This window comes from Chiloscyllium punctatum, chromosome 15 (assembly GCF_047496795.1).
Source record: "Chiloscyllium punctatum isolate Juve2018m chromosome 15, sChiPun1.3, whole genome shotgun sequence".
Taxonomy (NCBI): domain Eukaryota; kingdom Metazoa; phylum Chordata; class Chondrichthyes; order Orectolobiformes; family Hemiscylliidae; genus Chiloscyllium; species Chiloscyllium punctatum.
The window spans coordinates 93,908,533-93,923,708 of record NC_092753.1 but is presented as its reverse complement, the minus strand read 5'-3'; the positions used below and the strand labels follow the sequence as shown (position 1 = coordinate 93,923,708).

Here is a 15,176-nt window from a genome sequence, read left to right as displayed (position 1 = left end):
TTTTACTGAGGGGACAAACGCCATAATATTCCTTTTGATCAGTATTAAGTTAGCACTCCACGAGTCAAGAAACAGAAAAGGAAAAGAGAATATTAGGAGTTTCAATATACAGCAAATATTTTAAGAAGTTACATGTCATTACACATTTTAAATATAAATCTGCTACATGGAATTCACAACGTTGAATTTGCCACACAGAAACAGCCTAGTCAACTGGTCTCTGGTATTTATATTTCATGCAAGCTTTCTCCCACAATTTTCAATTTAATCCTGCTCCCCTTTCCCTCAAATACTTCTCTAGCTTTTTTTATTAGGTAACATAGAACATTTCAGCGCAGTACAGGCCCTTCGGCCTTTGATGTTAGAACATAGAACAGTACAGCACAGAACAGGCCCTTCACCCCACAATATTGTGCCGACCATTGATCCACATGGACGCACCCTCAAATTTCTGTGACCATATGCATGTCCAGCAGTCTCTTAAATGTCCCCAATGACCTCGCTTCCACAACTGCTGCTGGCAACGCATTCCATGCTCTCACAACTCTTTGTGTAAAGAACCCACCTCTGACATCCACTCTATACTTTCCTTCAACCAGCTTAAAACTATGACCCCTCGTGTTAGCCATTTCTGCCCTGGGAAATAGTCTCTAGCTATTGACTCTATCTATGCCTCTCATTATCTTGTATACTTCAGTTAGGTCCCCTCTCCTCCTCCTTTTCTCCAATGCAAAAAGTCCAAGCTCAGTCAACCTTTCTTCATAAGATAAGTCCTCCAGTCCAGGCAGCATCCTGGTAAACCTCCTCTGAACCCTCTCCAAAGCATCCACAGCTTCCCTATAATAGGGCAACCAGAACAGGACGCAGTATTCCAAGTGCAGTCTAACCAAAGTTTGATAGAGCTGCAACAAGATCTCACGACTCTTCAACTCAATCCCCCTGTTAATGAAAGCCAAAACACCATATGCTTTCTAAACAACCCTGTCCACTTGGGTAGCCATTTTAAGGGATCGATGTACCTGCACACCAAGATCCCTCTGTTCCTCCACACTACCAAGAATCCTATCCTTAATCCTGTACTCAGCTTTCAAATTCGACCTTCCAAAATGCATCACCTCTCATTTATCCAGGTTGAACTCCATCTGCCACCTCTCAGCCCAAATCTGCATCCTGTCAATGTCCCACTGCAGCCTACAACAGCCCACTATACTGTCAACGATACCTCCAACCTTTGTGTCGTCTGCAAACTTGCTGACCCATCCTTCAATCCCCTCATCGAAGTCATTAATAAAAATTACAAACAGTAGAGGCCCAAGGACAGACCCCTGTGGAACACCACTCACCACAGACTTCTAGGCAGAATATTTTCCTTCTACTACCACTCACTGTCTTCTGTTGGCCAGCCAATTCTGTATCCAGACAGCTAAGTTCCCCTGTATCCCATTCTTCATGACCTTCTGAATGAGCCTACCATGGGGAACCTTTCAAATGCCTTGCTGAAGTCCATATACACCACATCCACAGCTCGACCCTCATCAACTTTTCTAGTCGCAACCTCAAAGAACTCGATAAGGTTTGTGAGGCATGACCTTCCCCTCACAAAGCCATGTTGACTGCATTTAATCAAGCCATGCTCTTCCAGACGGTCATAAATCCTATCCCTCAGAATCCTTTCTAACACCTTGCAGATGACAGACGTGAGACTTACTGGTCTGTAATTGCCGGGGATTTCCCTATTTCCCTATTTCCTTTCTTACGACTCCAGTGGAGAGCGAGGATGCAAAGATCTTCGCAAATGGTGAAGCAATTGCATTTCTTGTTTCCCAAAGCAGCCGAGGACAAATCTGGTCCGGGCCTAGCGACTTATCAATCTTAATGTTTGACAAAATTTTCAGCACATCAGCTTCCTCTATCTCTATCCATTCCAGCATGCACACCAGCTCTTTAAAGGTTTCATTCACTACAAAGTTCATTTCTTTCATAAAGACAGAAGCAAAAAATTCATTTAGGGCTTCCCCTACCTCCTCAGGTGCCACACACAAATCCCCTATGCTATCCCTGATCGGCCCTACTCTTTCTTTGACCATTCTCTTATTCCTCACATAAATGTAAAATGCCTTTGTGTTCTCCCTAATCCATTTTGCCAACCTTCCTCGTGCCCCCTCCTGGCTCTCCTCAGACCATTTTTGAGCTCCTTCCTCGCCTGCCTGTAATCCTCTAGAGCTGAGCTTGACCCGAGCTCCCTCCACCTTATGGAAGCTACCTTTTTCCTTTTGACGAGAAGCTCCACCGCTCTCGTCATCCAAGGTTCCTTTATCTTACCACTTCTTGCCTGTCTCAGAGGGACATATTTATTCATCACTCGCAACAACTGTTCCTTAATCAGTCTCTACATGTCTATAGTGCCTTTACCATTGAACAATTGCTCCCAGTCCATGCTTCCTAACTCATGTCTAATCACATCGTAGTTGCCTCTTCCCCAATGAAATATGCTCCCATTTTGTCTAATCCTCTCCTTCTCCATAGCTATGTAGAATGTGAGGCAGTTGTGGTCACTATCACCAAAATGCTCTCCCACCACAAGATCTGATACCTGCCCCGGCTCATTTCCGAGCACCAAGTCTAGAATGGCCTCTCCCCTTGTCGGCCTGTCAACGTACAGAGTTAGGAAACCCTGCTGAACACACCTTACAAAAACAGCTCCATTCAAATCTTCTGCTTGAAGGAGGTTCCAATCAATAATGGGAAAGTTAAAGTCACCCATTACAACAACCCTACTACGTCCACACTTTTCCAAAATCTGCCGACCTATGCTTTCTTCCATCTCCCTGCTGCTTTTGGGGGGCCTGTAGTAAACCCCTAACGAGGTGACTGCTCCCTTGCTGTTTCTAATTTCCACCCATACTGACTCGGTAGGCAAATCTTCCTCGACAGTGGAAGCTTCTGTAGCTGTGATATCCTCTCTGATTAGTAGTGCTACACCCCCCTCCTCTTTTTCCCCCCTCCCTATTCTTTTTAAATGCTCTAAACTCTGGAACATCCAGCAACCATTCCTATCCCTGAGAAACCCATGTCTCTGTTATGGCCACAACATCATAGCACCAGGTACTGATCCATGCTCTAAATTCATCACTTTTATTCCTGATACTCCTTGTGTTAAAGCAAACACACTTTAATTGATCCCTTGGTTCCTTCCCAGGAAAATCCTTCCCACTAGCTGGTCTACCTCTTGCTATTGCCTCATCTGCATCAACTCTCACCTCCGGTATACAACTCAGGTTCCCACCCCCCTGCCATACTAGTTTAAACCCTCTCGAACTACTCGAGCAAACCTTTCACCCAGGACATTGGTCCCCTTCCAGTTCAGATGCAACCCGTCCTTCTTGTACAGGTCCCACCTTCCCCAGAAGGCATCCCAATTATCTACACACCTGAAGCCCTCCCTCCTCCACCAGCTATGCCGCCCTCTCATACTAAACTGAAGCCCATCCCACCTACACTATTCCATGTACGTCCATATGCCTGTCCAATGACGACTTAAATGCACTTAAACTTGGCGAATCTACTACCGTTGCAGGCAAAGCATTCCATACCCCCTCTACTCTCTGAATAAAGAACTCAGAGTTCTATATGCCTTAACTACTCATTGCGATAGCAAGTTCAGTATTAAGCAAAAGGCACAATTTTAAAGGTGTACATGAATAGAGGGAGCTGGGAACATGTGTGTAAAAATCATTAAAGGGGGAAGGATACATTGAGAACATAGGTTTTACGAGATCCTGGATATTAAAGATTAAGGTAAAGAGTAGAAAAGTAAGGAAGAATGATGAGCTTTTGCGAAACCTCGGATTTACCTCATCTGGATTATTGTGATCTGTTCTGAGCAGCCTGTTGTGGATTTAGTAACCTGTAATTGAATCTTCTTTTGTCCTTCTCTGGTGTAAGGAGAATAACACCAACTTCTCCAGTCTATTTATGTAACTATGACCCTTTATTTCATGGACCCTTCAAATTTTATTATGTTTTATGGTAACATGTAAGACTCAGGATTTGAGAGATATAATGTTCGTCCAAAGGGTGTTGAGACTCTGGAATAGAGAGTAACTTGAGTGGAAACTTGACAACTTGCTGAGCGCTTCAGAGAACATCTCCGGGACACTCGCACCAAACAACCCCACTGTCCTGTGACCGAATACTTCAGCTCCCCCTCCCACTCCTCCAACGACATGCAGGTCGTGGGCCTCCTCCATCACCACACCCTAACCACCCGAAGCCTGGAGGAAATACGCCTCATCTTCCACCTTTGGGCCCTCCACCCACACAGCATTAATATGGATTTCACGAGTTTCCTCATTTTCCCCTCCCCCCACCTTATTCCAGTTCCAACCTTCCTACTCAGCACTGCCCTCAAGACCTGTCCTACCTGTCCATTTTCCTTCCCACCTAGCCGCTCCAACCTCCTCTCCGACCTATCACCGTTACCCACACCTTCATCTACATATCTCACACTCAACCACCTTTCCCCCCAGTCCCACCCCTCCTCCCATTTATCTCCCTACCCCCTTGGCTCACAAGCCCCACTCCTAATGAAGGGCTCTTGCCCGAAATGTTGATTCACCTGCTCCTTAGATGCTGCCTGACCTGCTGTGCTTTTCCAGCACCACGCTCTTGAACCTTTAAAATATTATGAGCACTTGAAATGTTATAATATTCAAGGCAATGGGCCCGGTCGTGGAAAGTGAGATTTGTGTAGATGGATCAGTGTAGAAAGGTCAGCACAGACTCAATGGGCTAAAGCCTTGCTCTGTATTGTATGACTCTGTCTATTTGACATATTCCTTTGCTGTGCTGTGGTAGAAATTGAACGAGCATGCCGCGGCTCTCTTTGAGTCTGGAGATGACCAGGACGTAGAGGAAGGACTCACCACCATGAATGAGTTGGTCGTTCCCTGTCTGCCGCTGTTATTGGTGGATGAAATGGAAGAGAAAGACATTGTGGCTGTAGAAGACATGAGGAACCGATGGTGTTCATACTTGGGGCAAGAAATGGAACGTAAGTTTTTCTTCATTCGTACGTGGAATACAGGCAACACTGGCTAGGCCAGCATTTATGGCTCATCTCTAATTGCATTGCATTGGATTTGGAATCACATGTCAGCCAGATCAGGTAAATGAGGCAGACGTTCTTTCTTAAAGGATGTTAAATTGGTCTTCTATGACAATGATTGCCATTAGACTTGTTTGTATTCCAGATTTCTGTTGAATTGAAATTTCACCATCTGCCATGATGGGCTTAGAATGCCTGTTCCCAGAGCATTTGTTTGAGATTTTGGAATGATAACCCAGTAACATTGCCACCATGCCTTCACCTCCACAAGGATTGTTGAATGACCATTGAGCTATCTAGATGTGAAGAGAAATGCAAGAGGTTCAGAAGTAGACTGAAACATATTGAGTTAGATTTTTAAAAACTTCTTAAATTGAAGCAAGTTATAATCGTTAATTATCATTATAACAAACCCATTTTTTAATGTTTTAACAGGAGTATTTCAATTTATTTTGAAGGGATGGTTATAGATTGACACAGTCTTATTTTTCATGTTGAAAATACCTAGAACAAAGGAGCACAGATGTAAGACCAAATATAGGAGATGTGCAAGAACATCCTTCTTTCAACAGCAGGTTGTGAGGCTATGGAACACAAAAGGATATTTAGCAATTGAAACAGAGAGCTTGTCAACATGTAAGAAAGGTTGAAGGAAAAAAGGAAACTCAAGAAATAAAGAAACAATGCACCAGAGACGGGGGACCAGGACTACTTTTGCAGAAAGATGAACAGCATTGTAGAATGGTTGGGCTGAACACCCTCACCATTCTTGGCAATAGGTGAAGAATGGTGTGAATAATCAATACAGGAAACCACAGTTGGTTGTCACTTTTATGAATTATTCATAATCTGGAGTCAATGTCAAAGTGTTCAGGTTTTCGACCAGTGAAAAGGAAAGCTGGTTTGTACAAATTCAGAGGGCCTTGGGGATGTTGCAAAATGATGTCAAGTTACTTTGGAGACAACAGCGAAGGCAGGTACTCGTTAACTGGAGCAGCAAAGCCTTGGTGTGTAGCACATTAAAATAGATGGAAACTTTGGTTTTATACTTCAAAGCATAGAATTTAGAGAAATAGGTGTTAGTGTTGGACCCATATTAGGGTCTGCTTAAACTGTGGTTGGGGCATTTTTGCACAGGCTATTGATTAGCTCAGTTGCTGATTTGTGATGCAGATTGATGTCACCAGCACAGGTCCAAATTCTGTATTGGCTGAGATCACCATGAAGACCCACCTTCTCAACCTCACACTTTACCTGAGGCATGGTAACTCACTGGTTAATCTCACTACCAGTCTACTCTTTCTAATGAGGGAGCAGTCCTATCATCTTCTGGAACTCTGGCTTTCCTTTCTGAGAATGCAAAAATAGTAAAACAAAAGACGCAGTCAACATTCAGTACACCTGACTTTACTCAAGGCATTACAAATATTTGTGGTTAGTGCTGCTGCCTCACAGCACCGTGGTCTTGGGTTTGATTCCAGCCTCCACACTGTCGGTGTGGTGTTTCCACATTATCCCCATGTCTGCGTGGGTTTCCTGCAGGTGCTCTGGTTTCCTCCCACCATCCAAAGATGTACAGTTTAGCGGATTGACCATGCTGAATTGCCCTGTGGTATCCAGGAATATGCAGGGTAGGCGGATTAGCCATGCAAAATATAGGGTTATGGGAATAGGGTGGGTGAGGGATGAGTGGGATACTCTTTGGAGGTTCGGTGCAGACTCAATGGATTGAATAACCTGTATCTGCACTATCAGGATTCTATGAACATTTTTCTCCAACTGCTGTCTAAGGGTATTTTATTGAACATAAAAATAAATACTTAATTCAACACAGAGATCAGAGTGGGATCTGTTATGGACAGTGTGCAAGACTCAATAGGAAGAATGAGGGGAGTCACTTATTTATTGTAAGATGCAAGTCTAGCTAAGGTAAAGGAATGAAGGGCTTTCAGAGAACAATATATTGGTATGGATCAGACCAAACTCCCTCAAAATATATTAAGGTGATAGCTTAACCTTTTCTTATTTTAAAGATAAATGTAAAGTGTTGTGTTCCAGATGTTATTTGATTGGCTAAACTACTCAACATTAAGCACAACATACTTTATTCATGCACTATAACTAAAATACAACAGAAGAAAGAAGAAATTGGACTAACTTAACTCTTAGCAAATTTACAGAATAATTGATTATTTTACGACTGAACAGGAAGTGTTCCCATATAGTAACATACCACAAAAACACTCTAAGAAAAAAGCAAGTTTAAAAAAATCGATTACCTCACAGACAATTCTCCAGTCCAGGAGGAAAGCCATCGAGAAGAATCTGAGAGAGAATAGCAGGGAGAGATGTACCATAGCTTCCAACCCCACCTTCAACACCCCAACAACTGAAAATCTAAAAACCAAAAATTCCTGGTTCTGTGAGAGGTTTTACCACACCCATTCAGCCTGCTTCTATTGTTCCAACTTTTTAAAAAAGCCAAGGCCTGAGAAGCTGTTTACTCTAGTGTATCTGCATGGACTGCTCAATACCTCTACGTCTCTTCAAAAAAGAGGACAACATACACCTCTTAAACCCATAGTATCATTTCAATATTAATCATTAAAAGTTGCACCACCTGCTAGCAAGGCCTGAAAGAAAGCAAACCAAATACTCGGCTTTCTTTCTGGAGGGGTATAATTGTAAAGAAGGGAAGTTGGACCGATTCTGTATTGAACCTTAATTATATCACTTAGCATACTGCCTATCGTTCTGGTTGCCATATTACGAAAAGAACATAGAAGCACTGAAGAGGGTGCAGAGAAATTTACAAGGATAATGCCAGAATTGCATGGTTATATAAATCAGGGAAGGATTGACAGGGTGGATGGCTCCTCTCTTGGGAAAAAGGCAGCTGAGGGCGGACCTACTAGATTCCTTTAAAATGATGAAGTGTTTAGACAGGGTGGATACAGAGAAAATTCCACTTGTGGGGAAGAGGCCATCAATACAAGATAGTCACCAAATTCAGAAGAAACTTCTTTACTGAGTGTGGTGAGAGTATGGACGTCCCTATCACAGGGAGTGGCTGAAGGAAGCATATAAATATGTTTCAGTGAAAGCTAAACAAATACGTGGTGAAAGTAAGAATAGAGGATGGTCGTGATAGATTTAAACAAGAAAAAAGCAGAGTATTAACATTAGTATGAATTAGATGGGCCAAGTGGCCTAATTCTGTGCCATATATCCCATGTAATCTAATCTCCTACATGACCTAATTAGCAAATACATTACAAATAATATGTGTGAATGTCAAATTATTTTTCTATAGTTAGTGGTTAGTAAATTTGTAATATAAGGAAGAGTATATTTTTAATGAGATGATAGTGAAGGGTGGATTGCAGAGGCTGAAAAGAAGGTTTTTTTTTAAAAAGGTTGGGGGAGACTCAAATTCAAGTGTTTAAAGCAAAATGGGAATTTGATGAATGAGTAGCCAACTGTTTTCATTAGGAAGTGGGTTAGAAGCCATGGGTCAAAATTTAAACTAATTGTTGAAGGAATTAGAAAGGAAATGAAAATATTTCCCACCCAAAAGGTTGTTAAGATCTGAAAGAATAAAAGAATCAGACTTAGGACTTTCAGAAAAGCATTTGGACGTGCATTTTAAGAAATCTAGTTAATAATGACAGAACTACATGAGGGAGTTCCTGCATTGTGACCCATGAAGTGTGAATTTTATAGCTCTTTAAATTTTTGAGTATTCCAATCTAACAACTCCCAGCAACAAAACTTTAGCTTAAACGATTTGGGGTGGCACGGTGCCTCAGTCGTTAGCACTGCTGTCCCACAGCCAGTGACCTAGGTTTAATTCCAACCCCAAGCGACTGTCCGTGTGGAGTTTGCACATTCTCCCCATGTCTGTGTGGGTTTCCAGCTGGTGCTCCCTTTCCTGCCACAGTCCAAAGATGTGTAGGTCAGGTAACTTGGCCATGTCCATAGGTGCATTAGTCAGAGGGAAAATGGGTCTGGGTGGTTTACTCTTCAGAGGGTCGGTATGAATTTGTGGGGCTGAAGGGTCTGTTTCCACACTGTGGGGGAATCTAATCTAATAAAAGAAATCAAAGGTTAGTTTATTACACAACTATTTCTGAAAGGTGCTAAGTAAAAAAAATGGAAAACTAGTTGCAGAAATACAGTTTCCAAGATTGTTAGATATGGATAAAAGATAAATGCAAAGATGAGGTTAAGACCAGTATAATACTTTTACTTGCTTGAAGATTTTTCTTTCCAGGGTGAAGGGATTGAAAACTTGAATACAGATTCTGTAGCTATAATGGCTTCAGGAATTGAATGTTGGAGGTTGCTTGTACAAGACTTCCTGATGCTCACTGTAGTAACAGCATTTGCAGATTCAGAACTGTAGCTGGTTTCTGAAAGCCCTTTCCTCAAACTCTCTTTTACCTAGAGCTCTCACTATGCTATTGTTTGAGTCTTTCTTGATGGTCTAATTAAAATGATGTCTCAGCCCGTTTTGGATGGATCAAACCTTAAACTGGCAGCTATCCTAAAACTTCTATACTTCCACATTAGGAAGTATGTCATACTTCCATGTTAGGAATTTGCCGAGGTAGGAAGAAGCTACCTATACCCTCAGAAGACATTGCAAATGAGATTCCGTTTGCCCTTTGCTGAAATGTGCGTTGAATTTCTCTGATTACTATGTGCTGTGTCATAGAGGCGAAGAGAAAGATCGAGCCTTATAGTTTTACTGTAATGAATCTACTTTCTTCTCTCTGCTCTGCCACAAAAGCTGTTGCCTGAAATACAGCTCCTTTGTGTATTCCCATGTCTAACTGCATTGGTTTTCCCAAACTGGATAATCTGCAGGGAACTTCCATCCCAATCTGTGAAATTTCCAGAAAGGTATAAATCAAACCTTAAATGGCTGGTTAATTTAAGTTCACATTTGATGCTATTTAGTGATGGTTTCACAAACTGCTGCAGTTTGTAGTGAATGCTTGCTGCAACCATCTTTAATCAATGTTTTCACCTCTTTTAAAAACATTTTACAATCCATGAAAAGCCTCAGGTATGAAAAATCAGATAGCAGTTGAAAATTGATAGTCCATTTTTCGCACTATCCTAACAGTGTTTTGAAATAGAAAGCTTTCCTAACCAGTTATGAATTATCTACGATTAAAATAGTTGAGATTCTCAATGTATTGTAAAGATTCGAGAACACTTCTCATAAAGGAAGCCATAAAGGCCAACAGCATTATTTTATTTTCTGTTTTTAAAATATTACTAAATTTTTATATATTAAAGCAAATCTTGCCGTTGGCTGCAATTATGGGCAAGTTCATTGCCCAGACATTGTGATGTTTGTGAGGCATGCTATTTACTGCTGACTGATCTGCTATTTGCAAGTAATCAGAAGTATAAGTCATAGGTAATAAAATCTTCAGTCTGTAGGAAGACAGAGAAGGCAAAATTAATCTCAGTAATCTCAAGGTGCGAAGGACATAGGATTGTTATATGTGTTGCAGAGCAGTGAGTGTAAATTGCACTCAGATGATGATAAATAGCAAAGGATATGGAGCTGAAAGAGGGAAGGGGTCCTTCCATCAAGTATTTAACATAGAAGTGAACAATTATAAATATTACTGAAAGATTCTGACAGAAGGAAGTGGTCTAGACCCACTTATGGGAATCATGATTAGATTAGATTACTTACAGTGTGGAAACAGGCCCTTCGGCCCAACAAGTCCACACCGACCCTCCGAAGAGCAACCCACCCGGACCCATTCCCCTACATTTAGCCCTTCACCTAACACTACAGGCAATTTAGCACAGCCACTTCACCTAACCTGCACATCTTTGGACTGTGGGAGGCAACTGGAGCACCCGGAGGAAACCCACGCAGACATGACTGATTAATTCCTGAAGAAGGGCTCATGCCCGAAACGTCGATTCTCCTGCTCCCTGGATGCTGCCTGACCTGCGGCGCTTTTCCAGCAACACATTTTCAGCCCATATGGAAATAAGGTCAGGTGATGAAAAGTTTAATGAAAGAGGTAAGTTTTAAGGAGTGTCTCAACAGGTGAAAGCAAGGTGAAATTGCTTATGGATCGAATTCCAGAATTTAAGGCCTAGCTAACTGAAGGCACGGCCACTAGTGATGAAATGATTAAATTTGGGCATCCTCAAGAAGCCAGCAATAAATGAGTTCAGCTATCCCTGCGATTTGTGAGACTAGCTAAGTTTACAGAGATGTGGAGGGGCAAGGTGGTGGAGGAATTTGAGAATACGGGTGAGAATTGTAAAATTGAGGCCCTGCTCAAGCAAGAGCCACGGATCTTCTAAGATCAGGTGATGGTTGAATGCGATGTGCTCGTGAGGTCATAGGCAGCAGTGTTTTGGGTAAAGCTTTATGGACGGAGGAATAAGGAGACCAGACACAGCAGGGTGTTGAAAGAGTTGAGTCCAGAGAGTCTGAAGGCATGAAGGCAGCCGGTAAACTCAGACATGGGCTGTGTTATGGAGGTAGAAATGGGCAGTTTTAGCAATGATGCAAAAACATGGTCAGATATTTATCTCAGGGTCAAATATCCCACCACGTTTCCAAAAGTCTAGTTTCATCTGAGATGGTGGACGGGGAGAGGAATGGGGTCAGTAGTTAGGGACCGTGTAAAATTCTCAGTTTGACAGGGTAATAGCTGAGTGGTTGGAGAAACTAGAACTAGAGGGTCATAGAAGTAAGGCAAGGTTTCACCATTTAGGACTCAGGTGAGCAGAAATTTCTTCATGAGGAGGACAATTAATCGTGGTAATTCTCTACTCCAGAGAGTTGTGGATGGTCAGTTGTTCAGTTTATTGAAGGTTAATTGATTTTTATGAATCACTGAATATGGCATAGAACTAGAAAGCTTTTAGTCATCTGATTGAATGGCCTACAAGAGTCAAATATTCCAGCCTTGCTCCTGTTTTTTTTTTGTTAACATCTTTCTTTGGGATAGGCATGTGGATTTGTTGTGACAGCCTGAAAATGTAGAGGAAGCCTAGATTTAACAGGTCAGTCAAAACACTGTCTGCCTGGATCCAATACGAAATCGTTACAATGTAACTTAACCATAGCTATCTATTTCAGAGACCATGGCTGTGATAATAGTGCTGGCAGTTTCGAAAGCAGGGGTAGAATGGGAGTCTCTCTCCACCCGAAGCAAATGCGCTGGGGGCAATATTGAAGTGCCAAATGAACAAAATGCTGGAATCACTCAGCAAATCAGGCAGCATCTGTAGAGAGAGTTAGTGATTCAGCTCTGAGTTCTTTTCAGAGACAGGTTAAGTTGGAAATCTAATAAGTTTTTTGTATTCAGTCATTCATGTCAGTGTGTTGGCTGGGCCAGCATTTATTGCCCGTCCCTAGTTGCCCTTGAGAAGGTGGTGTTGAGCTGCCTTCTTAAACCGCTGCAGTCCACCAGCTGCAGATTGGCCCACAATGCCATTAGGGAGGGAATTCCAGGATTTTGACCCAATGACACTGAAGGAACAGCGATATGTTTCCAAGTCAAGATGGTGAGTGTCTGGGAGGGGAGCTTGCAGACCATGGTGTTCCCATGTATCTACTGCCGTTGTCCTTCTAGGTGGAAGTGGTCTTGAGTTTGGAAGGTTGGTGAATTTCTGCAGTGCATCTTATAGCACACCCTGCTGCTACTGAGTATTGGGCGTGAAGGGAGTGGAAGTTGTGGATGTAGTACCTTCAAGTGGGCTGCTTTGTCCTGGATGGTGTCAAGCTTCTTGAGTATTTTTGGAGCTTCGTGCAACCCAAAAGTGAGGAGTGTTCCATCATGCTATCTGACTTGGTAGACAGATTTTGGCAAATCAGGAGGTGAGTTACTCACTGCAAGATTGTTAGTCTCTGACCTGCTCTCATAACCAGTATATCTATGTGGTTAGTCTTATTTGATTCCCTAGTCAGTGGTAACCCCTAGGATGTTGACAGTGGTAGATTTGATGATGGTGATGCCATTGTGAATGTCAAGGGACAATGGTTAGAATCTCTCGTTGGTCATAGTCTGGCATTTGCGAATTACAAATATTACTTGTCACTTGTCAACCCAAGCCTGGACATTATTGCATTTGTCTGTGTACTGCTCCTGTATCTGAAGAGTTGCGAATGATGCTGAACATTGTGCACATATAGGCGAAGCAACTTGGAATGTCTGATCATGTTATGTATGCTCTATAAGTGCACAATGTTGTTATTGAAAAGTGCACAAGCATCAGATTTGGGTTTTAGGATTGGTATCGAGCAGACCTGCAGTGGTGCTGCTCACCTGAATCCTTCAGGGTGAGCCTCTTGATGGGGAGCAAACTGAATGGGAAGCCGTGTCATATTTTGTCAAAAAATGAATAACCCTTTCCCTTTCTCATTCCCCTTTCACAGCCAACCTGCAAGAGAAGCTGACAGACTTCCTGCCAAAGCTACTGGACTGCTCGACTGAGATCAAAGCTTTCCGTGAGCCACCGAAGCTCCCTTCCTTCTCCACGCACGAACTTTGTGAGCGCTTTGCTCGTGTGATGGCGTCTCTCAGTCGAACCCCCGCAGATGGCAGATGAAAAGAAACACAGAGTATCTTTTTTCTTCTCTCTTTTTCGGGGAGCACGTTACAAACAACAAGGACTTCTTTCATTTAAGTCTTTTTTGTTCTTTCCGTTCTGAGATATAACCCTCACCTTCCCGTCACAGAGTTTGCTTGCTGCTGCTGCTATAGATTTTACCCATTTTTTAAAAAATAAAATAAAAAATTAACTTAACTGCAACCAAGGCGTCTATTACCATGAATGAACTTCTAAACGGCAAGACTGACAGTGGACACAGCTCAGTGTGCATGATGCTTTGGACCTGGTCGGAGGAAATGGTGACGTTGGAGGAGCGAGAGAGGAAAGAAAAGAGACTGATGTTTAAATTAAGAATTGGAACGTTTTGAGGCAAGAGATACCCCCTCTTTATCTTTTGCATCCCTGCTCCTGCCACCAGGTTTCTGTAAGTCTGTTAACTCGCCACGCTATCAACATTTTTTTTTAGAAAAAAGAACCTCAGTTCCAGCTGATGAATTTTATTCTTTCCCCATTACTCTTAATGACAGCCAATAATATTTGGAGGTGTGGGTGCCGACTTTCCCAGCATTCCCTCTACCCCCCAAACCCCTCTGTTCCCCCCGGAAAATGACGTCATGAGGCTTGTTAAGGAACTGAAAGAATAAAGTTTTATTTATGGCTATTTTTTGATGTAATGACAAAACTTCTGATGTTCTCTGTGTGTTTTTTTATAAAAATATCTCTGTTGCTCTGATAGTCAAGTGTGAGAAGCAAGTGTTATCAACCCTTTCAGAATGGCCCTTCTGTCTCAGGGATTGAAGGTTAATTTCCAGAATACTTCTCCAAGGAAGAAAAGTCAAGGGAAACGTCTGTTAAATTAAATTCTGCTTCTTGTTTTTCCTCCTGCTTTCCGTGAGCACTTTATTGATTAAGCTGGAGAGGGAATGCTATCACCCCTCCTGTAGAAAAAGGCCAGGGTGATCAGATGAAGGTCTTCAAGGTTAAGAAGAAAGTCAATATAATACACATAGAGAAGCGCAGGAGGCCAGAATAAGAGGCCATCAATAAAGTACAGTCACTACTAAGTCCATAAAGCGATTAAGGAGAAGCTTCTTTTCCCAGAGATTGCTAGGATGTTATTGAAGCAAAGTAACATAGATACATTAAGGGGAAGCGTGTTAAGTACATAAGGACGAGAGGGACAGGCTGGTGTGAGGTAATGATCAGATTTGTGTGAAGCACCGGGCCAAATGATCTGGTGATCAACTCTGTGTAGCCATCTGGATGAATCTATGTGAATAACAGACTGTTCTGCCCCTCTAGCCTATGGGGAAAGGCAGTGTACTACAAGGATAGGTCAGTGGGAGAGCTAGAAAGCATCCTTTCCCCTTAGCCACAGGTGTGCACGGCAGCCGTTTATTATTAATGCTACAGAGAAGAAATTCTTCCTCATCTCCTGTTTAAATGTGTCACCCATCATCTGAAA

General features: G+C 42.4%; 1 protein-coding gene across 3 annotated transcripts in view; it reads left to right on the top strand.

Moving 5' to 3' along the window:
* The window catches only part of usp25 (ubiquitin specific peptidase 25), a 201,872-nt gene extending 187,479 nt beyond the window's left edge, over positions 1 to 14,393 (top strand). For all 3 annotated transcript variants that reach the window (XM_072585756.1, XM_072585755.1, XM_072585757.1), the window contains 2 exons: positions 4,858 to 5,053; positions 13,536 to 14,393. In XM_072585756.1, the coding sequence (XP_072441857.1) occupies positions 4,858 to 5,053; positions 13,536 to 13,708 (369 nt within the window). In that variant the 3' untranslated portion in view covers positions 13,709 to 14,393. The remainder of the gene's footprint in view (positions 1 to 4,857; positions 5,054 to 13,535) is intronic.
* Positions 14,394 to 15,176: the final 783 nt, after the last annotated feature.